Genomic DNA, 23,120 nt, shown 5'->3' on the forward strand with positions numbered 1-23,120 from the left:
CTTTCTTCTTTTTTTTTTTTTTTTTTTGATAAAATTAAGAAGAAATAGGAATTTGGTTTGTTGAAATAGTCCAACTAAAAAAATCAACCCATAGTTCAATAGCTCTATTTATAAGAAATTTTCATGCAAAATTGCATGTCCACGCAACACTAAAGTCCAACAACTCAAAGTCCACTTTCTCTAGTAGATATTTTGTCTTCATCAAATGACAACACCCCGTCCACTGGAGTTGATTTGAAGTTGAACATACATATAAATAGTGGATAATAGGAAGAAAAAAAAAACATTAAACGTGAAAGTAATACATATAAGAAAATTTTCAAGAACCAAAAAACGAATACACAATTGCAAATATAACAATCAGATGCAAACTATTAACAACATAGCACAATGCAAAAGAATTTCCAAATATAACAAAGTTTAGATCCAATTTTGCCCTTGTGAAGTCGATATGCGCCATACTCTATCAAGGATCGAAATCACTAACTTCAAAAGTGCGATACATCACCATTACTCCAAAATGGTAAACGGAACCAAATAGTTATCAATGAGAACTAGAGTGACACTCATTTGAAAGTGGTGGAGCAAAGTGGGTAAAGTAAGCATCAACCAACATTTGCCCTAAAATAACCTGAGAATGTGTTGTGAGATGGAGGTTGTCTTCTTGTAGTTCCAATCCCATTGCATCAACACACACCAAATTCTCCATTTTCATCCCCAATTGAGCCTCCCTCACCTTGTCAGTGTACTTCAATCCTGATGCCAATGCAACCTGTTCCCATTTTCACACAGAATCTCATAATTCTATATCCATGATATCATTTTCTTAATTAACATATACTTCTACAGCTTAGGATTTAGGTTTAGGGTCTAACCAATTTCAGAATTAAGTCATTTTTATATGGTAAAGTTGGAAAAACTGAGCAACTTGATTAAACATATGTAGCATTTTTTTAGAGTGTACTTACAAATACATTTTATGAATTCATGCATACAATGTGATATTGATCATACTTAGATTATAATTTTATTTGTTGTGACATTTATATTTTATAATTGGAAAAACTACGATCAACCCAAAATATAGAATAAAGTATAAAGTTGAAAACTAAATATCAATTAAAAATTGTAAGCATATAAAAGAATCGTGCTTTAAATACACGTTATCCTAAAAGTGATTCTAATTAAGAAATGAGAAATTTTGAACTTGTAGGAAGATAACCTATATGAGGGTGACCATTATCTCCTGTAAATAAACATTAAAAAAGTTCTGAAAATTTACAAGAAAATAAATACGAAAGACAAAAAAAAATACTATACTTTAAAAGATTGGAATAGTAAAAAATAACCCTTTTAATAGACACCAATAAAATGATAAATGATATACTTTTATAGTAACGTTCATAGATAATGATAAAAATTTATTGGTGTATAAATATTTTAATTTATTAGTTTATAAATATTTTGATTTATTTGGTTAATTTTAAAAATACATTACTATATACTTCAATTATTATTAGTAATAATAAGACTAACCTGAATGATTGGGAGAGAAGGCAAAGCCAAGTCCCGGCGCACATTAGCAACAAGGGCTTCCATATTCCCCTGATACGCATCAGCGTCATGTTCAGTAGAGGTGTCACTTTCGCCTTGAAACCACAAGATCGCCTTAATTTCCCCACCCCCCTTCACGCTGTCTCTCGCCCTCTTCACCATCTCCTCGTACAGCTTCTCCCCGCGCGCCCACTCTCTGATCGCCGTTCCTCCGACGGCGCACGGCACTAGCGCCACTGTCCCCACCCGCTCTCTCACTCCGTTCGCGAACACCATCCCCGGCCCCACCCCACATGTCTTCTTTGTGTCGATGTCGGCGTGTAGTGGCTCACACGCCGCCTCCCAATGCTTCTTCGCGCTCAGCCGGAATATCGATGGGTGCGGGTGTGCTTCGGGTGGAACCACGCCGTCCCATCGGCGGAGCTTCTTTAAGACGCCGCCGCGTCCCGCCATGTTGCTTTGTCCGGAGAGGATGAAGATCTGCTTGTTTGGAGGTGGATCTGTGTGGATGGGATCTGTATCGGTCGTCGTTGCCATGATTTTGATGATAGAATGTGGTGGTGGTGATGGGCTGGGTGTTAAATGATGGATGAGTTTGTCGAAAGGACTCGTGTGTTTTGGCTTTTTCTGCGCGTGGATGATAAAAATAAGCTGACCGTTTGTTTACTCCCTTTTGTTATCTAGCTTAACACGCACACATATTAAACCGATGGTATTCGCAAATAATTGATATTGATTTTTAAGCTACATATTAACTCGATGTTCGAACTTCAAGAGTTACTTAATATATAATGATTCTAAAAATTAAGATTCATTTACATTTTCAGATTTAATCACATTTTTAATATGAATTTAAAATACAAATTTATTTAATGGTGTGACATTTTACATGACATTTTTAATTAGTATGAATAGAGTTAAAGTTTTCGACAACTTGAATTTGAATAAAATTTTAACATAGTGTTCTCTCCAAATTTATGTTTTTCTGTGTATTATTGTGTTTGAATGCATGTTTAGGAATTTCATTATAGTTTTGATCAATCAAGTTTTCATTTCTTTTCGTTGATCAGTCTTTTCCAAACCAAAATCCGATTGAGATTTTTAGTTATTTGTTTAATTGACTTTATTATTATTACCGTTCTTGTGGGGTCACCTAAAATAAGAGGAGTTCTCAAGACTACTTATTAGTAGTATTAGTTTTTTTTAATATTTAAAAATTTCCAAAAGAGTATGTATTTAATATAATTAATATAGTTTAACACGAGACAAAATAATAAACAATATATTTGTTTGTTTTTGTTGTTGGTGTTAATATTAGAAAATATACCATGCTAGATTTAAATTAAGTTAGCATGTGAGAAATAAGCTATCAAGATTAAATATTTCAAAACGTAGTTTTTGTGTTGTAGCTTTAAAAGTAATAATATTGATGTGTCTAAGATAACTTCTATCATTTATGTCTTTTGATCGTCGTTGAGGTGAGCACCTCCTCCTCCTCTCGATTGAGTTGAAATAACAAAGATCATGTAACCTCATACTTTAAAAAATGTTAAATCTAGTAATTGACGAAATCTTAAATTTCGCTATAATTTACAAACTTTTTGATTTATTTTGTTAGAGTTTAAAATGTTTCTTATCAATAACGAATTAGAAATTAAAATAATTAAAAAAATAAAAGTGACTTTTGATATAATGCAAAATAAAATTAATTAAAAGAGAATAGTTAACAATAGCACAAAAATTGAAATTGTTTACAAAATAATGAAAAAAGTATTAAATAAACTATGGTGGGTTTGGATGAATTTTACTAGATTTTATAAATAGTTTTAATAGTTTATTATTTTAAAAATGTCTCATCTTAAAAAAGTTAAGGGTTCCCAAATGAGCCCACTAACTTGAAAACTTGCATTGAAGATATATGAAATGGACTTAGAATGTGAATCGAATCCAAATTTTTTAAACAAATGTCAAATGACTCCTTGTTGATATCAAATTCGAGTGAAATTATCAAAATAAACTTCTATACATAGAAAAACTTATCTTGTTCTTGGTGACGATCCATCTGTAAATTAAACACCATGGATACAATATATTCCACTCTCTCGGTCTTGCTCTTAGAATCAAATACCATATCTTCCCATATATCTCACCCTAGTTGAGAAATAGAATGGAAGAGGGACATCAATTTCAACTAGACTTGGGCATGGAACATACAAGTGTCGTCAATTTTGAGTATCTCATTTGACGGATGGAACAAAAGATTAATTGTGGGATTCATCAAATGGAGATTGTGCTCAATTGTTAAGCAAAATGGTGAAAATTTGCTAACGAAGAAAAACGTGTTAGAGCCAAAAAATAAAATAAAAGTAAATCGCTCCGTATAAGAAAAAAGATTAAAAAATGACAAATTTATAACTTCACATGTTAGTAACATCAACCAAAGACGCTTCTTTTAAAAATCGGCTCAATTTTTGGAATATCCGTAATTTTTTTTCTCAAATTTATAGATTTTTATGCAATTTTTCAAAATCAATTAACCTCTAAATTGTTTAAAAGTGTAAGTTTTTTTTCTTTTTTGTAAATCAAAGAGTGAGAATAAAACTTTAACCCTAAATGTGTGTTTGGAATATCTTTTTTAAAAGAAGAAACCCAAAATTATTTTGTGTTGAATGTCTTCTCTTGTACTATATAGCGAAAAAAGTGATAGAATGTTACTTTTGTTTAGGAAATAGAGAAAAGAAGAAAAGAAAAAGAAAAGTGTGAAAGTGAACAAAGTAGGTTAGTTTTCTTGAAAATCAAGAAACAAAAACCCATCTTAAACAAGAGAGTTGTGTGTATATTTTTAACTTAAGATATGAGTTATAATATTATAAAAATTATAAGAATTGAATGAGGTGTTGAGTTTTTAGATAATTTTTTAAAAATCTATTATTTAGTCCGCTTATTGATGGAGTTGATAAATTTCTATAAGATCTATAATAGTATATGGTAAGTGTTGTCCTTAAGCATAGTGACTGTTCTCGCTAGTTTTGAAACTCATTCTCATGTTTTCACATTTTTATACGGTTGTTTTGTAGTTTTAAGCAATTCAAAGTTGAAAAGTTAATTTGGTCGAGGATCATGAACCATTGGAGTTAAAAGGACTTGGGAACATCAACATCATCTCATACAACCCTTAAGGTAGAGAAATGCAGTTTACAACGTCTTGATGCTGTAAAGATTGACAACACTTTTTGTGTGCAAGTTTGAAATAATTATAGAACAAACTTGTACATTGTTTATTTTTGTGTCCATTTTTAGAGCATCTCATCTTCAATCTTTTGTGCACTTTTAAGCTAGATTTTAGATACTTATCTCTCTTCATTTTCACCTCTTATATCATAATCAATCAAATCCAAGTCGAGTTTATGGTCGCAAAGTCATGATGAGTAGCTGAATTTCGAGTTCCGTATTTAGATATTGTTGATTGTATTTCATTTGCAATGCTGCGAGGATTCACATTTATTTTTTAATTTTTCTTTGAAGTTAAGTCATCTTTAATTATTTGTTCTCCATCTTTTAGCATACAATTTTTTTTTTATTGGAAATGACCATAATTATATAGGTCCATGGCTTAAAGCATATTCTAAACCTTCAAACTAATTTCGACCAAAAGTTGTAGATTAGATTAGATTAGCCAACTGGCACATTTATGTTCCTGTGGACAAAATGTCCCTATTCAAATTCTCACCTTAGCATTTATTACAATACATTTGCAAAAAAAAAGTAGTAGATTATTAGTCGGAAGATCTATAGATCAAGGTCAGTTTAAGCCGTCTTATCTCTGATCACTCTCAATTCGGTCGATTACAGTTTTCGGTCTTTCAGGTTCATCCCTACTTAGACCTAAGATAAATATGAAATTTGAGATAAATAAAAATAAAACAGAAAGAAAGAGAGAAGAAAAAGCAATTAAGGTAAATATTTAGAAGCCATCCCCAAAGCACAGCAAAACGCTAACTCCTCTAACATCCACTGTGGGCTCTCTGCCTGCAGCGCTATCAAAATTGCATTTGATCCTCAATCATGCAGTCCCTACTCTCCCCGGTGGCTCGCACCGGTCCCTTCCCGGCCACTGCCGCAGTTTATTCATCGGATTTACACCTTAGCCGCTTCCATCGCCGGCCCATCTCTGTCCGCCACTCCTTCAATTCCCTCCCTCCATTTAGTGCCATTCCATCTTCTTCTTCTTCGTTGTTGCTTTTGAAGACTTTTGGTACTCTGAAGCATAGTAGAGGACAGCTTTGCTCGGAAACACGCGCTTCTTCTAGTCCCATTTCCCCGACTGTTTCCCCAAATGATGAGGCTGAAAAGGCAAAACTGGCTCAGGTTCTCTTTCTTCTAATGCTTTTGGGTTCAACCCTTTTGATTCTGATGTTTAATTGACCAGGAAATGTAGTATTGAAAATTAGGCTGCCCTTGCTTTAATTTCTTTGGTGAAATGCTTAATCATAGGCGAACCTTTGTGTTTACTATTTTCGTGATCTTTTCTAACTATGGATGGCAATTCCTACCGAAGGTTTTAGCTGTTTACTATTTAACTCTTCTCTTGTGTGGGTCTAACCCTCCCACTCGTCCTTGTTCTTCTTGCTGTGAAGCTTTGAATTTCCAAGAAGGTCAGACATTTTGCCTGGCAGTTCCCCATGGGAGCAGTAACACTATAGATTGTGTTAAATAATGTTCTTCTGATATGGTCGGTCCTTAGTGGTGTAGAGTATGTAAGGAGGTTGTGGAGATTCTGGACCTTGTTTTATGGGATTGTTGGTATATATGGTGCAGTGACTTGGGATAGATTCCTGCAGTCTTTTGGTCTTCAGATGATCTGCAAAAGGTTGTGTAGGGCTATGATGGAAGAGGTGTTATTCCTCCCCCTTTTTGTGATAGAGGGGCAAGTTTATGGTAGACTGTTTCTTTCCGTCCTTATGGAAAATCTGGCTTGAGAGAACTACGAGTCTTTACTTTAATGATAAGGAAAGTCATTGGGAGGGGTTTGGGCTTTGGTAAGGTCAATGTTTTAAAAAGCTATTGAGGCAAGGCTCTAAGTTTTAGCCTCGGGACTTATGCCTTTGCGAAAATGCACTGAGGCTTAAAATCTCTATGCCTCGACTAGTGATTAGAAAAATAATATTGATTTGAACAATTCTTCAGAAATATCGAGGTTTGAGCTATGGCAGTTTAAACTAGGACTATTTTTTACTCTTTTGAACTTAAGAATGCTGAAAACAAATGGTTTTTCTTTTTTTTCAATTTTCAATTTTTAGCGTTTTGATGGGCTTCGAGGATGGTTTTTAAACTATCATTACTTTAGAACTTATGACCTACTCAATTAGATGGAGGTTTGTTGCCCACATCGAATAAGACTGAATATTTGATAGAACAAAGCTAGTGAATATGAGCCTCACATGTGGTTGACAAAGTTTATGGGATTATGATTTCTAAATTCAGTACTGGCATGAAATAGAGAATAAAGCAGTTGGTGCCCCTTCATATTTACCTTCAGAGGTAATTTTAACATCTCTCTCTATCGCGAGGAGGATAATTTTTTTTTAGACAAAAGAGGATATATTAAAGCAGTGAAGGAGCATGTAAAAGGAAACTTCTACCTAGCCCAAAACTGAGTCCAGCGGTCTATTATGGAAGGCCAGCTCTCTCCCGCACACTGTATTATGGAGTTGGATAAATGATCGGCTAAAGGGCATTTGTATTTGGTAGTAACCAAGGGTCCCTTCTCGTTTATTTCCGCCAAAACAGTACTGTTGTAGTTTGAGGGGGACATTCAGGTGTGTTAATGAAAATTTCCAAATGTACTATAGTCTGTGGCCACAACCTATCGGACTGTTGGCATGGGATAATTTTATTATGGACTTCATCAAGAAGTCCCGAGTATGATGTAATGTACTTAGTATGGAAATATGCTCAATTTGATGGTCTCAATCATCCTGACACTGTGTATGAAATTGATAGGAAAGTATCATGCTCTGTGCAGACCTTACAAATACCACACATGGGCGAGGAGACCTTACGAATACCACAACATGGGCCAGATGGCTAGCATAGGATCAATATCAGTTCAATACCTGCCTTGTACCATCTCATCTTGAAGGCTAGCTCTTATCAACTTCTGTAAGCTGTGGAAAATGGTCTGGGCATTTAACATATTGCAGGGCAAATTAGCATTAGTCCAAGTAGTGAAGAGGTGTGTGAGGAACCAAGGTAGTTTGGGATGCCTTTATCCCACATTGGTTAGAATAGGATGACCAATGTGGTACTTAAGTGGCTTGGCTCTTCCACCCCAAAAGTCAACTTTTGGGGTGTGGTTCTCCAAGGTGCTGAAGTACCGATACCCCGTTTCAAAGTGAAACCAATGAAGGCTCTGATCGGGTGTGGTCGAGTGAAGTACCGTCAAAGTAGCTACCGGGACGTCAGTTTTCCAAGGATGGGTTATTGTTAGAAACCAAGGTAGTTTGAGATGCCTCTGTCCTACATTGGTTAGAATGGGAAGACCAATGTGGTACTTAAGTGGTTTGGCTCTCCCACTCCAATAGCTGGCTTTTGGGGTGTGGCTCTCCAAGATGCTTAAGTACCTAACAGAGTGTTACATATATATATATTTAAAAAAAAATTATTTATTTATTTTTAACTAAATGATTTCATTAATAAATGAAATGGGGAGAGAAATCTCAAGAACGCCAAGAGATGTATTGCAATAAAGCTTTTCCATTGGAAACTATAGACTGGAAATTATAATAAGCCCTATAATCTTAAAAAATATGTATACTATTAAGATCAAAGTAGACTAGAATAGACTAAATACTACCACCAAATTATAAACTTCAAAACTACCACATTCTTTACAACTCTTACAAACAGAAACTATCTGATCATGTCATCTAGGCTAATATTGTATCTCCCATGTGGTAAGTTGGTTCACCTCGCTTCTGACTGTTATTTGCTGATACTGTTAGTTGAGTTGGTCTGTGGTTAGTTAAGTAGTTTACTGTGTAATTTTTGGTTACTTGGCAGCTTATTTAGTTAAGTTCTATACTTTTGTACTTACTACTTTTAAATTATGATTTCTATCGAGAGGTTCCTAGACTACTGCATCTCTATCATTATTACTAATCATATAATGAACTAAATCACTTTGATGGTCTAGGTGGCAAAGAGATTAGAGAAGACATCGAAGTATTTCAAGAGGTTGGGTAGTCTCGGATTTTGGGGACAGTTGGTGTGCACAATTGTCGCTGCTGTTATTCTCTCATTCTCTGTTGTTATCACTGGGAAAATTACATCACCGGCCACTTTTTATGCTACTGCTGGTGGTATTGTGGCAGCTTTCATTTCTGTATTTTGGTCATTTGGATACATTCGGCTTTCTGACAAACTTCAACGGACTGCAAATCAACCCTCCAAGGTATTATAATTGTTGTGTTTCTATCTGCTAATAAACATGATTTCTTTGCTGTAAAAGTTATGGCATTTATCTATTTGAAAATTGAAACAAGATAACCTTTACATTACAACTTGAATTATTTCGTCTTTACTCTAGCAAAGATTTCAAAAGGCTTTATCAATTTTCTTACCTTTCTTCTATCTATACATAAACATGACAAACTTTAGGCTGACATTAAATTGGCACCTTGCCGAGAGATTGGTATCTATATGGGCAAGGCACTTCATCTCCAGCGGATTTCCTTTATGTTACAAATCCTTTTTTTTTTACTTGAGAAACGTAACTTGTTTATACATCCAGCTTTTAGCATCTTTCTTCTCCTCATTTATTTTTGCACTATTTCTAATTGGAGTACCTATTTTGATATAATTTTATCTGCTAAATATGAGCACGTGCAAAATAAAGTAGCAACTTGACTGAACTCAAGCTTCCTCTTCTTATTTATTGATCCCAATTTCAGGCTCCTCCTCGAGCCGATGTTGTGAACAGCCTCAGAAATGGAATAGTAGTAAACCTGTTAGGCATGGGTGCTGCCATTCTGGGGATGCAAGCAACGGTGGGATTGTTAGTTGCTAAGGCTCTTACTTCCTCAGCAATTCCATATTACCAGGCTGCCTCCCCTGGGAATAGCCCTGTTCTTGCTTTGGATGTATTCCTAGTACAGGTATGTATTTTTCCCTCAATTGTTAGTTTGCTGGAGAACAAAATTTTCAGATGACGAACGCTGTTAAACTTAAGGTGAAAATTGGTTGAACTGCCATGCTTAAACAATGTTTGGGAATGATTTTGAAATTGTAAAAATCACTTTCATCATGTTTCTAATCACTCTTAAACACGACTTTAATCAATCAAAATTTATTTAGCATTTAATGTTACTCTTTTAATTGTGATTTTTCTCTTATTTAAATACTCTGCTGATTATTCAACTCAAGTTATTTGTTTATATTAAAATATTACCGTGTCTTTAGAAGTTTAGTCTATGTTTTATATTAGGGTTCTAGCCTTGTTTGGGGAAGTATGCTGTTTTTATTTCGTTTCACCCCATATACACGAGCTTTGGACTCAATCCATTATTTCAATGAAAAGTCTCATTTTCGTTTAAAAGAAGCTGCAATTTTTATATCATCAAAATTGATTTTGAATGATTTAAAAAAATGTTTTAGAGTGATTTTGAAAATGACAAGCGATTTTAACCATTTTAGAGTCACAGCAAACATGCTATCAATATCATCTCAATTGACAATTCATTGCTATCTTTTAGCAATGGTTTATAGGAGTTTTAATAATGGCAACGGTGAATGTTATGTATGCTTTATTGATTGCTAGAACATATCATTCTACTTCTTCTTTAACTAATGGCAGTCATGAGAGTATAAAGAAATATGTGTTCTCTTGAAAAGAACCAGAAGAGCCATGTTGAAAAGAACCAATGAATCAAACTTGTACAAGGCATATCAAAATGTACATTGATTCTTGATGCCATCGAACAACTTTTTCTAACTTTCATATTTGCAGGCTTCTGCAAACACTATTCTCTCTCATTTCCTGGGGCTCGTTTTCTCCTTAGAGCTACTCCGCTCAGTGACATTACCTGCTACAGATAGTATTCCTATACCTCGAATGGCATAACCTCCACCATCACCCTTCTAGTGAGTTAATACAGCAATCAATTCGACATCAGAGGTGACACGATGTGAATAGCTTGCGAGTTTAGTATCCATTTTCAAGCGTGATCAAAAGGCATTTGAATGTTTGTTTCGCTCATCTCCTTGGGGTACTCTTGTATGAGACATTGAATAGTTGCAGAGGTCCTTAAAGATGTTTTGATGCGGGTAGCTTAAATGGAAGTTTAATGTATTGTATTAGAAGACTAGAAGGCAGGCCATTTCAAACTCTTCTATTTATCAAGTATAGATTCAAATATGGTTCTGTCTATGAGTTTTAAATCTCATTCATTTTACTATGTACCTTTCTTTTCTTTCTTTAGTGAAAAATAATTACATGAATCTTTGGTGTTTCCTGTACTTGGTTTATGAAATTTAATTTCAATCTTTTACTAAATGATTTTTTTATTATTTCGTTTTAATCTTATGTTATTCAAAATTGTAGTTGTTTTCTTATGTTTTATTTACCTAATTTAAAATAACAAAAAAAATTACTGTAAATAGTGAAGTTGGTGAAAATTGTTGAAAATATTTACGATAGATGAAACAAAATAAGTTTTGGAGTGCACTTCTCATAATTCTAACCAAACGCTAAATTTAAATTTAATTTTTACTAATAGTTTTCTAACTTAAACATCAAATAGTTGTAGTTAGTTTTTTGTTTCTACGTTGTATGTGTACTATTTCTAGATTTGCAAGTCAATTCATCTAAAATTGTCACGTTAACATGGACAGATGAAGATGAAAAGAATTCACCTTGATCAAACGTGCAAACTATTAAAACTAGATAAGATAAAGGTTATAAAAAATAAACCCAAATCACGGTTTCATAGTAAAAAGTTTCAATTATAACATATTCAATCAAAATATTTACAAAATATGATATGAATGGACGTTACTTCTGTAGCAAATGGTGTTAACATGATTGCCATTACAATGCTTTACCCATAGTTCATTACAATGCTTTACCCATAGTTGTATAGAAAAAGATAATAATTTGAGAGTATGCTTATAAACTTGGGCCAAAATCAATTTTTTATAGTAACATTTGAGGAGAGAGAGAAGAGTGTAGAGGGGAGAGAGAGAGGGGTCATTTCCCACCTTCTTCGCCCGTTTTCTGAAACTCGTCGACGGAGAAGAGGAGAGATTGTTTGTTCGGAGAATTCTCAGATCTCAGACCAAAATAACTGGCTATACAACAATTCAACTTTCGCCGGTGAAACTAGAACGCCCAATTTGTACCAACACAGAGATGTTGCCCACAGCTTCCAGAGGGCGCTCCTCGTCCTCTACATCTCGAGCTAATCCTATGTATCTACAATACCTTCGTCGAATTGTCAAGGTTCGCTCACTCTCTCAGATTATCTCTATTTTCATTCTCTAGCAGATCCGTTTCTTTTCTTAATCGGACTCCTACTTTTCGTATCCAATTTGTTAAACTATTCATCTTCAGGCGGTATGAGGTTATCTGATTTCGTGTTATTGTTGTTTGAGGATGTTTTATGCCTTCAATGTAAACATTGGAGTAGTGTTGTCATAGTTCTTATTGAATTTTTGTTCTTATTTTGTATTTTAGTCGCGATTTATTTTTACCTGCTTCTTTTTGGTTAGATCATTTGTTGTTCTGTTATTCGTGATTTCTGTTTGATTCTTTGATGTATTCGGCGTGGTGCCACGTGGAGTCTTCGATCTTGTGAATTCAAGCAGTATTAGTTGGATAGTTCGAGCTTGGTTGTGATGAGAACAAGTTTCAGTTGTTTTCTGGATTTGTTACATAATTTATTGCTTCCTCAACATGCTTTGGATAGTTCTGTCCTTGAAATTTTGTCATATTCTTGGTTACAAAATAAATTTTTGGGAATTGGCCTCGAAATGAAACGAATTTTCTTTCAATTATCTTCTCATCTGATGTAGCTTGAATTTAACAAGTTATCCCTTTATCTGGCTGCTTGTAGTGGCAACAAATGGACATCGAATATACATTCTGGCAAATGCTTCATCTCTGCACGTCACCAAAAGTTGTGTAAGTAATTGGTTCTTATTTGCCTGTTGTCACTCAGTAGGAGCTGAAGCAAACTTTATTTCAAGTTTAATTTTTATCCCTTTCCTAATCGTTGTTATTTGGAATTTTTTTTTGAAATTTTACTATGGGCGCAGCTATCAGCATACCAAGTATCACAAGCGTAAGTACATCTAACATCAAATAGTTTATTTATTTACACTTTTTGTGTGCGTGTGTGTGCTGATTGTAGTGGTGCTGAAGAATCTGTTATTATACTCGAGGGATTTATGCTTATATGTAATCCAGTTTACAAGTTGTTTAGATCTTTTCCTATATACTGTACACTTTAACTTTATTGTTAGTTCCTCTCATAGATTATCACTGCCATTGTAACATGTTACTAGATGAAGGTAGTGAATATATACTTAAATTCAAGACATAATTTTTTCTTAAAAATGCAGGGTTTTATATTAAGGTTGTTACATAGGGGAATCTTATTTCTATAGTATAAATTTTTACATAAGTTGGTGGTGAAATAGGCGATGGAGCCATGGAGGTGACCATTAAATTTTCGCAGACTGATTCTTAGGTTTTTGACTCTTGATGTTTTGTGTGCTTATCTTAGGTCTCAGTTCTTGCTGGTTAGGATTCCCCTTCTTTGTTCTGTTGGGGTGTTTCTCATAATAATTGTCTGTTAATCACATTGAGACTTGTTGAGAGATGTGGGTGTGGCCTTTGCATGTCTTCTGTTGATGTAGAGGGGAGAAATTATGATCAATTGAAAAGCAGAAGCTCTGAAAGTAGTATTGACAGTTAAAATCTAATTATTTTCTTATTGATATATTGGTTTCTAATTATATTGAGACTTTTTGGGAGGTATTGGTGTGGGCTTGACTTGTGTTCTGTTGAATTGATGCTTATTGGAAGAACCAGTCATTGAACTTTGTGTTTAAGAGATTTGTAAAGTGATAGAGATGGACCTTTTATGCTGAGGATTTTATTCCTAGTTCCTATTTGTTTTTAGGCCTTTCCTTTCCCCTTTGTGTTGGGTATTTCTCATATCCTCTTTCTGTTTTGTTAGGATTTTCAATTGTGTAAGCTAGAAACATTTTTTTGGAGGGGATTTTTGCAACCCACATTAGCCTTGGACGTCTCCTCCCTTTCGTGTATTTCATTGCGTTAATGAGATTTGTTTCACTTTCTGAAAGGAAAAGAATAAGAAGAATATATTTATTTTTAACAATAGATGTAATATGTGTAGTATAAAGGTTTTCCATGTATTAAAACTCAAATGAAAAGTTCTTTGCTTTTTTCTTGTGTCAGAAACTAAGAATCAGTGGGCTCGTGACGATCCTGCTTTTATTGTGATCTGCAGTCTTCTTTTGGCTGTTGCAACCCTGGCTTACTGTGCTGCGTAAGTGTAGCCATGGTTCTATGCAGTAGCACTTTGTTGGTTTATTTTATTATAAAAGCACACATCCGTTATGGTAGGGCCTTCCCAAAATATTTGTCGTGAGAGAGTCACTGAAAGTCTTGAGATGGTGGTTTGGGCTCTCCCTCTCTCTCACCAAGAATAAATAGACACATACTCTCAAAATGACTGAAACAAGAAGTAAAATGAAAGAAATATGTAACCTGTACACTTAAGGTGATAATTGAAATCTTTTCTCTTGATGGGTATAATTGGACCTTTCTTTCTCCATATAAATTTCTTTGTATGACGTTCTCTATTAAGAAATTAAGCTAACTTATGGCTAAGTTGTGTTTTCTGATTGTCAAATTTTGTTAATATTTCAGATATGATCATAGTGCTGCACATGCCTCTTTTGTAGTTATTTCTGTACTGCTCTTCCATTTGCTAATAACTGGAGCGATTTTGGCAACTTGTTGTTGGTAAGTTATTTCTCTGTTGTATGTGCATGTTACTACATGATTTTACAAACAAATTTGTTTTCTATCTACACAAAAGTTATTAATCTTTTGCTATCATCTCAAATGCTTATGTTCTACATATTGACTGATTGTTCTCTTGTCTGTCCTGATCTGCTCTTAGGACTTGAACCGTCCTTATAAGATGTGCCTTATCTAAGGCTCTCCTGAGTTTAATTTCATATATTTGTTTCTGCACTCAGTGGAATAGACATATGAATAATATGAATGTGAAAGTTATATTAAGGGTGATCAGTTAGTTTGACTGCATAATAATATCATTCTCAGAAGGAATTTTCACTTTTCATGTATTTTGGTGGATCGTATCTCTTCGACAACGAGTGATTGCACTGAGGGTATGGGCCCTAATTTGACGTTGTACAGTAAATCTATTACTTTCCTGTTATCGCATGTTGGGCATGAATTTGTACAATTATGCATTCTTTTAGGGTGTGTGTACTATTTTATGAGTGAGAGAAACAACAGAATCTCAGAGGGTTGGAGAGTTCTTCTAATGACTTTTGGTCCACTGTTAGATTCTCTATTTCCCTCTAGGCTGCGATTTCTAGGGATTTTTTTGTAATTCGTTGGTCTTTTTGTGGACTATTTTTGCTTGTGTATTCTTTCATCTTTTCTTAATAAAAATCAAGTTTTCTCACAAAAAACAGAAAGTTAATAAATAAAAACTTGTGCATTTTATTATCAGCCAAAGAAATGTGGCTTAGAATAGGGAATCTCGCTGTTTCCCTTTTCGTTGTTGAGGTCCTCTGTACTCCGATACAATTTCTTTATGGTTCTTAACCTTTGTTAACAACCTGTTGATGCTGAATTGTTATCTCCGTTGACCACTTCAGCATTTGTATGAAGTTCAAACACTTCCTCAATTTTTATTGTTGAAATACTTTTTCAGTATGCTGATATAATTCTTTTCGGTAATATAAGTATGCTGTTTGCTGATGTAATTTATAGTGAACATTTATATTACTTGAACATATTTTCAGGTTACTAACCAATGCTTACCTTCGAGAAGAGACACCAGGCAGTCATGTAGTTGAGCAACGGGTTGAATGGCAAGATCTACAACTCTCATTTTAGTTTTATATCTTCAATTAAACTTCTGTTGAGCATCAATTTCCAAACTAAACTGCATTTTTACAATTTTTTAGGCTTGGTTTGATAAATATTTTGTTTTTGGTTTTTTCAAATTAAGTTTAGAAACACTCTATCTCCACTCACAACTTTCTATGTTTTACATTCTCTACTCATGTTTTCAAAAACCAAGCCAACTTTTGAAAACTTAAGGAAGTAGTTTTCGGAAACATTTTGTTTTGTTTTTGGAATTTGATTAGGAATTCAAGAGTTTTCTAGAGAGGTGGAAACTAATAGAAAAATTGGAAAGAATCAAGCATAAATTTGAAAAACAGAAAACTCAAACATTAGCATTTTAGTAGACTTTTGGGTTTTAATATTGTATTATATATACACAATGTCTTCTGTTGGAGCCTTCTAAACTAGTGGATTGATATATGGTTTATTTATTATTCACTGGTTCTAGGCTCTACGCATTTGATGTGCACTGCAATTCTTTCTTCCCAATGTTTGTTTTGCTTTACGGTAAGTATGATAAGGGCTTCTATTTGTGTTTTGTTTTCCAGCATCAATTATGCTATTAGTCTGAAGTCTTGGTTTCGTTGCAGTGATTCATTACTTTATATCACCGCTTCTGGTAGCCCATGGCTTCATTCCATTATTGCTATCAAATTTGCTTTTCATGATTGGAGCTTCGTATTACCATTATGTCAACTTTTTAGGTTATGACGGTAAGCTGCATTTTCTTTCCATGTTCCTATCTGGTCTGTATACTTTTTTGTTGTAACTTCCGGAATGCCTTAATGATGCAGTACTGCCATTTTTGGAGAAAACTACATTCTTCCTTTATCCAATTGGTGTGGTCTTTGTCCTTACTCCAATCTGTAAGTCATCATGAAACCTACAACTCCCTCTTTCAATGCTCGTGTTTAAATTAAATTTGGTTTACCCTCTTTTCCCCGCAGTTATACTGATCGGCTTCAACCCTTCAAGATATTTCATGAACATGTACTTTAGTCAGAACTTATAATCTCGACTTACGGATCCGACTGCAGCTTGCTTATCTTGAGGCAGGAAATTTGATAGATCAAAAGAGATTTCATCCACACAAAGTTACTAATGACTGCATTTATTTTCACTTGCATCTTGAAAGAAAATGAGGCCGTCCGTCCGTCCGTCCGCCCGTCGGTCCGGGTCGTTAAAGCCTCAGTGGCTAATTTTTCAGACCTTTGAACAGAGATATCATCAGGAATAGTAGGGTAGGATCTTGGTATCTTGTTGTGCGTCACGGCTGCAAGTGAGGTGATGCGGCTGAATTTTTGATGAAATAGATCTGTTTGAATGTAATGATTTTTACAATATACATTTTGTTTCTGCAGTTTAAATATATATACTTTGAAAAAGAAATTTAATTCCATCAGCCTTTCTCAATATGTATCTGCAGATTCCTTTGTTATACTGCTTGAGTGGGATCATCCCCAATTTTAAAAAATGATCACTAAAAACATGAAATATCCCTTATTATTCCTTGATTATTTGAACACCTTCCATTAGGTCCTAACTAAACTTTTCAATGCAATATGATGATATCTCAAAACTGTCCTTAACAATAGCAGCTATTCAGCCTAAATTTCCTAAAAGAATAACTTATTTTGGATCTATAGAGTTGACAATATTTTTGTCCTTCACTAACTCCTCTCTTTATATATTTGTCTACTTTCTCTACTATCACTAAGATTCAATCAAAGTTTCTAATAATATTTTTTAAAAATATATAAGCTATCATATTTTAAATAGTTAATAATCATATTTGAGTATTTGATATTACTTTTTGAGATAGCAAGAAGGTACATGTAGATACCCAATCAATTGAGAACCTTCCTTATAATGGTATAGTAATGTTATATATGATCAAAAAGTTTAAATTATTCATTATTTAATCTTCCAAATTGACCCACTTGGCTTACTACTTTATTACTTTACTGATTTCCATGTTGTTATTCATCAACTGCTACCATTCTTTACCAGTCCCACATTACTTTTAAGGTCCCAATGCCATTCATATGTGACTACTTGAGTCATTGAGTACTCCACACCTTACTTTTAATTATTATTTAGCAAGTTACATTACAAGTTTGGCTATCTTCAAATCCAACTTTCTATCATTTTTTTTTTCTATTTTTAACCTTTCAAAAGTTTCTAAAAGCTGGTATCTAAATGTTAAAAATGTCGAGTAGATTTTTTTAACTTTCAATTTTTTTATCTCATATATCTTTTTTATAAAAACTAACTGATTTAAATTCTATGTCTAGTAAAATATTTAACGTTCAATAGATTAGTGAATTTTAAGAAAAATATTACTTAGGCAAGAATAAGTTAAGTGTAAAATAATCTTAAGAATTATTAGTAATGAAATTAAAGTTTAGAAACACATTAGATAGTTCTAAAAGTTAAGAAATTAATTACACATGAATATCAAATATTTTAGACTAAAAAATGTAATTAAAAAAAAATTCTAATAAGCGTTTAATCCATTAACGGCTACAACTTGATCTTTAAATATAAAAGTAATCAAAACAGTGACAATAATTTAAATTTGACAAAATTATTAATTTTAGATAAAAAGCGATTACATTGATCAAATCAGCTTATTACGATTGATCTAAAATGGTGCTCAATTACATTAGCACCAATTAGGCTAAATCATGTGGAAACTTTTACATATGTTTCAAGCATGAGTTTATGATAAAATCTTAAGAAATGACACATTAATTTATTATGTTTTTAGACCCTTTTTGACCAATTTGTCTGGTGTGGAAATGCCAATCAATTATGCAACCAAGATTAAGGACCCAATAATATATAGCCTTTTAAAGTTGGCTTTTATAAAAAGGTATATTCCATAACTTCAAAACTTTTAAAGAACACATATCTAAGTTCATACACCAACATTAATACATTTCAAATTTCTATAATTATCACCAAAAAAGTAGGGATATTATAATCATTAAGAAATAAAAAGCAGCCCCAAGATTATTGTTTTAATTCTCTCTTTAATTTAGAACTTGCTTCCCTCAACATCCACCACAAACCTATATCTAACGTCATTCTTCTCCAACCTTTCAATGGCTTTGTTTATGTAATCCATCTTCACCACTTCCACCGTTGAACTCAATTCTCTCTCTTTGAAAAGTTCCAAAATCTCCTCTGTTTCCTTCATGCTCCCGATGAAACTTCCCGTGATCGTCTTCCTTCCTATATTCGACCAATCACATGTGTGTTAAGAATACAAATAAAAGATTAAATTTATATACATTTCTTTATATAGAGAGCCGCTACAATGTGACTGACAGTTTTATATTATTAGATTTACGATATAACAAAGAATGAAAAGTATTTGTTATCTATTTGAAGACATGCAAATTTTTTAATCCATATCTAATCATAATTACGATTTTCGTTATTATAAAGATAGAATATATATATATAATGGATGATGGAATATCAAATTTAGAGTAAAAGGTATGGAGTTGTTGAAGATAACAATTAAGAAAGTCTCACCAAGGATGACCATGGGAGAGACGAACTGGAGAGGTTTATTAATAACGCCCAACAAGATCAACTTGCCATCGAGCTTGAGCAACGAAAGATAAAGCTCAATAGGGTGAAAGGCTGGGACGGTGTCGATGATGTAGTCAAGAGAGTCGACGGCCTGTTTCATCCGAGCTTCGTCGGAGCTAACCAGGTAGTCGTCGGCACCGAGATGCTCTAGAGCTTCTTCCCTCTTCTTGTTGGAGGAGCTTATGACTGTGACATGGTGACCCAATGCCTTTGCCAATTTCACCCCCATGTGCCCTATTCCTCCAAGCCCTAAGATCCCTCCTCTTAGCCCACTTTTGTTTAGGCCAAAATGGTTCAGAGGACTGTACGCTGTCACGCCTGCGCATAGCAGCCCCGCTGCCTGCTCCGGTGCCATGCCATCGGGTACTTTCACCACAAACCTGCATACATAGGGTTAAGTTTTTTAGTTTAATATAATGATGTAATTAACATGAAACCAATTCTTTAAACGATGAACTCAAGCTAATCCAACGACAAAAAAAATACAAAAACATTTGGATTGAGTTGATTGAATTTGATCAGAAAACTGTAAGGAAGAGAGCTTACCTTTGGTCGACGACCATAGCGGTGGCGAAGCCGCCTTGCGTAGGGCGGCCGTCGGTATAGACATCATTATTAGTCCAAATCTTGTTATTGCAATATTGTTCCCTATCAGTTTCACATCTCTCACAAGTTTTACAAGATCCAACTATGCATCCAACTCCCACAATATCCTTCACTTTAAATTTCTTCACATTCTCCCCAATTTCCATCACTTCACCAACCACTTCATGCCTTTAAAATCCAAAAAAAACAAAAAAACAAAAAAACAAAAAAACAAAAAAACAAAAAAACAAAAAAACAAAAACACCATTGTTATTAATCTCGAGAAACAGAGTAAATTAAAAAGAAATGGGTTTGTTTATTTGTTTGTTTCTTACCCTGGAACCATGGGGTAATTGGACACTCCAAGATCATTTTTGATTTGATGAACATCAGTATGACAAAGCCCACAGCATATAACTCTTATGTAAACATCTTCTGGCCCTGTTTCCCTGCAATTTCACAATTCATTTGTTTTTTTACTTATTATTCAATGAAGATATTACAGAGAGAAATAAAAACCAGAGCACGAATTTGAGCTCCGTTTCAATGTCCTCCTAACCTGAGTTCGTAAGTGTAAGGAGAGAGAAACCCAGATGGGTCTCTTGCAGCAAAGCCTGTGGTTATTCTTCTCTCTCTTTCAACGCTACCCATTACAGAGATTTGATACAATTATCGAGAGAACAAAGAGAAACAGAGATATGGAGAAGAGAGAATTTTTTAGGAAGAAAATGGCAATGGATGAAGCTATAAATAGGGAGGAAGTAGTGGAGATGGCGCTCACGATTTTACTTTCATGAGAGAATTCTTTATAAATAATAATAATAAGAAGAAGAAGAAAAAGTTCTCCAAATTAATACTTTCTTCTCTTAACAAAACCCAATCTATTTAGCTTCAAAAATAATTTTAATAATTTTGCTTCACTCCACATGTTTATTTATTTATTCACCTTATGAACATTGTGTATTTTCTTTTTCTATTTTATATTCGAAAATTCTACAAAAGATTCAAATATACATCTTAACTTGTTGTTTTTATAAAAGTAAGGTTTTAAGTTATATTAGTGTAGTAATGAATTAGTTATTAACAGCAACTTCCACATAGTTAATATTTGAAGACATTGTATGTACAACCGAAGTGTTCTAGTCGGAAACGAGGACCTCCTTCACCTCCAAGGGTCAAATAAAGGAGAGTGAGAGGGTCGGCTTAAAAGAGAGTGAAAGAGAAAGCCTAAGGCCATAAGAAAACGAGGGGCATTCTCCATGATTTTCATATCTCGACGTAAAAGAGAAAGAAGCCCGATCTACTCCATTAGGTTGATAAATGAAGTGATGAGGAGCAAGGAAGAAGGGTAGTAGGTGGAAACACCAGTTGGCGGAACTCTGATGTGCCAGATCGTACGGCGGAGAGTGGAGAAAACGAATCTGAATTCTTTTGAATTTTCTTTCTTTTTTTTAAATTTCCCATACTAAAAAATTAATATATATATATATATAAAGTTTGATTAATTAATAAAGTTTATAGAGAAAGGAGAAAAGGGGATTAAGGCCACGTTGTAAATTTTCAGATTATTTTTTGAAGCAGCCGTCTCTATTATTTTTTGTTTAAAAGAATAAGAACAAAACAAAAATTGGCCTTCACATTCTAGAAATAAATTTCCTAAATTCCTATTTGGGAAAATAGAAAATAATTTGATTTTGATTACTAAGAAAGGCAAATATTAATATATAATTGTCCTATTTTTTTGGATTTTAGAGTATCATTTATATTTATTAATTCTGTAGTCTCTTGCAATTTGGGTTAGGTTAGAAATAATTTTTCTCATCAGAAAATTTGCACTTTACCAGTGCACAATTAATGACTTTGTATATATATATATATATATATGTATATTTCTCCTTTTTCCCATCCCATAGGAGAGGGGTAAAAATGAAACATATAATTTGGCTTTTTAAAATTAGATTTAATGGTTGTTTAAAGATTTTTTTCTAACAAATATTTTCAATAAAAAAAATTACAATTTAGTTTCTTTTTTCTTAAAAAAAAAGTATTTGGATAACTTTGTTTATTAGTCTTTTAAAAGTCATAATTATTTTTACTAGTGATAAAATTGTATCATATATTATAATAGATATCAATAAACTTGAATACAAATAAAGTTAATTATAATAAATAATGATAATCCAAGGTAATGATTGCACTAAACTATGGACTAACAATTTTACAAGTGATAATTGATATATTAATATTATTTTTTTAATTTCATTCAATTTTTCAAGTGTATGTCAAAATTAGTAATTGGTTTAATTATTGCATCTGAAAAAAAAATATTATACAATATTTTAGAAAAAAATTGTTATTATAACTCTTGTTTAGCAGAAAAAAAAATCAAACTCTAATTTTAATTATCATTTAAAGATGATTAATTGTTTATATATATATATATATATATATATATATATATATATATATATATATTATATATATCTAATTAATTTGGTAAATGCTTAAAGACTTTTTTCTAAATTTGTGGAATTTATTGCAACCTTTCCGTTAATATTCAATCAAAAAGCCTCAAAGTATTCTATCAATCATTTTTTTTTTTCATCTCTCTCCATTATTGACTCAATCCACCAATTATGAATAAGAAATTGATAAGACATTGATAAATAAATAAATTTGTACCTTTTATTTGTAATGTTGTATTTATTTGAAAAATTAATAGAACATTATATTTATTGTTTTCCCATTATTATTGCGTCAATGTTGAGTAATGAATATGTGGGTAATTCGATTTTGTTAGCATTGTTATTTTGGTGATATTTCATTTGGAATAATAAGAACTGTTAAAAGTTTTAAATTTAATTTAATACATAAGATATAAGATTAATAATTGATGTGATTGTTCATTCTAAAGTGGAAGATTCGATCTTCATCCTCACAATTGTTGTACTAAAAATATTATCAATAACAACTATCAATGTTTAAATGATGGTCCACTCATGAAGGACGTTTTTCAAGTTAAATGAATGCCAGTCAATTGCTACAAACATGATAATTCAAAAGATGAGCGTTGAAGGTGCACTAATACAGAATCTTGAATTCCCATTTAAAACTCAGCCCAACATCGAGAGAGATTGCATGTGTTCACCCAAATCATCGTCTTATGATTTACAATGAATTGTTA

The 23,120-nt window shown here is 33.1% G+C and overlaps 4 protein-coding genes across 4 annotated transcripts; 2 read left to right on the forward strand and 2 right to left on the reverse strand.

Annotated features, from left to right (window-relative positions):
- Window positions 1-452: 452 nt before the first annotated feature.
- On the reverse strand, window positions 453-2,257 carry LOC101219943 (probable carbohydrate esterase At4g34215). Its single transcript, XM_004136908.3, has 2 exons — window positions 1,537-2,257; window positions 453-772 (listed from the first exon to the last, which is right to left on the reverse strand). The coding sequence occupies exons 1-2, from the start codon at window positions 2,089-2,091 to the stop codon at window positions 545-547; spliced, it is 783 nt and encodes a 260-aa protein (XP_004136956.1). The 5' UTR covers window positions 2,092-2,257; the 3' UTR covers window positions 453-544.
- Window positions 2,258-5,483: 3,226 nt separating this feature from the next.
- On the forward strand, window positions 5,484-11,064 carry LOC101220179 (protein TIC 21, chloroplastic). Its single transcript, XM_004136909.3, has 4 exons — window positions 5,484-5,922; window positions 8,750-9,007; window positions 9,507-9,710; window positions 10,562-11,064. The coding sequence occupies exons 1-4, from the start codon at window positions 5,620-5,622 to the stop codon at window positions 10,673-10,675; spliced, it is 879 nt and encodes a 292-aa protein (XP_004136957.1). The 5' UTR covers window positions 5,484-5,619; the 3' UTR covers window positions 10,676-11,064.
- Window positions 11,065-11,731: 667 nt separating this feature from the next.
- On the forward strand, window positions 11,732-17,163 carry LOC101220418 (protein unc-50 homolog). The gene is made up of 10 exons (XM_004136910.3): window positions 11,732-12,052; window positions 12,666-12,733; window positions 12,868-12,893; window positions 14,036-14,126; window positions 14,510-14,605; window positions 15,643-15,711; window positions 16,197-16,255; window positions 16,339-16,461; window positions 16,543-16,614; window positions 16,696-17,163. Exons 1-10 carry the CDS (start codon window positions 11,963-11,965, stop codon window positions 16,758-16,760), a joined length of 759 nt encoding a protein of 252 aa, XP_004136958.1. The 5' UTR covers window positions 11,732-11,962; the 3' UTR covers window positions 16,761-17,163.
- Window positions 17,164-18,574: 1,411 nt separating this feature from the next.
- LOC101214622 (cinnamyl alcohol dehydrogenase 1) lies at window positions 18,575-20,733 on the reverse strand. The gene is made up of 5 exons (XM_004137046.3): window positions 20,496-20,733; window positions 20,272-20,385; window positions 19,898-20,125; window positions 19,292-19,731; window positions 18,575-18,985 (listed from the first exon to the last, which is right to left on the reverse strand). The coding sequence occupies exons 1-5, from the start codon at window positions 20,585-20,587 to the stop codon at window positions 18,789-18,791; spliced, it is 1,071 nt and encodes a 356-aa protein (XP_004137094.1). The 5' UTR covers window positions 20,588-20,733; the 3' UTR covers window positions 18,575-18,788.
- Between the last annotated feature and the right edge of the window lie 2,387 nt (window positions 20,734-23,120).

Source organism: Cucumis sativus, chromosome 7, assembly GCF_000004075.3.
Source record: "Cucumis sativus cultivar 9930 chromosome 7, Cucumber_9930_V3, whole genome shotgun sequence".
Lineage (NCBI taxonomy): Eukaryota > Viridiplantae > Streptophyta > Magnoliopsida > Cucurbitales > Cucurbitaceae > Cucumis > Cucumis sativus.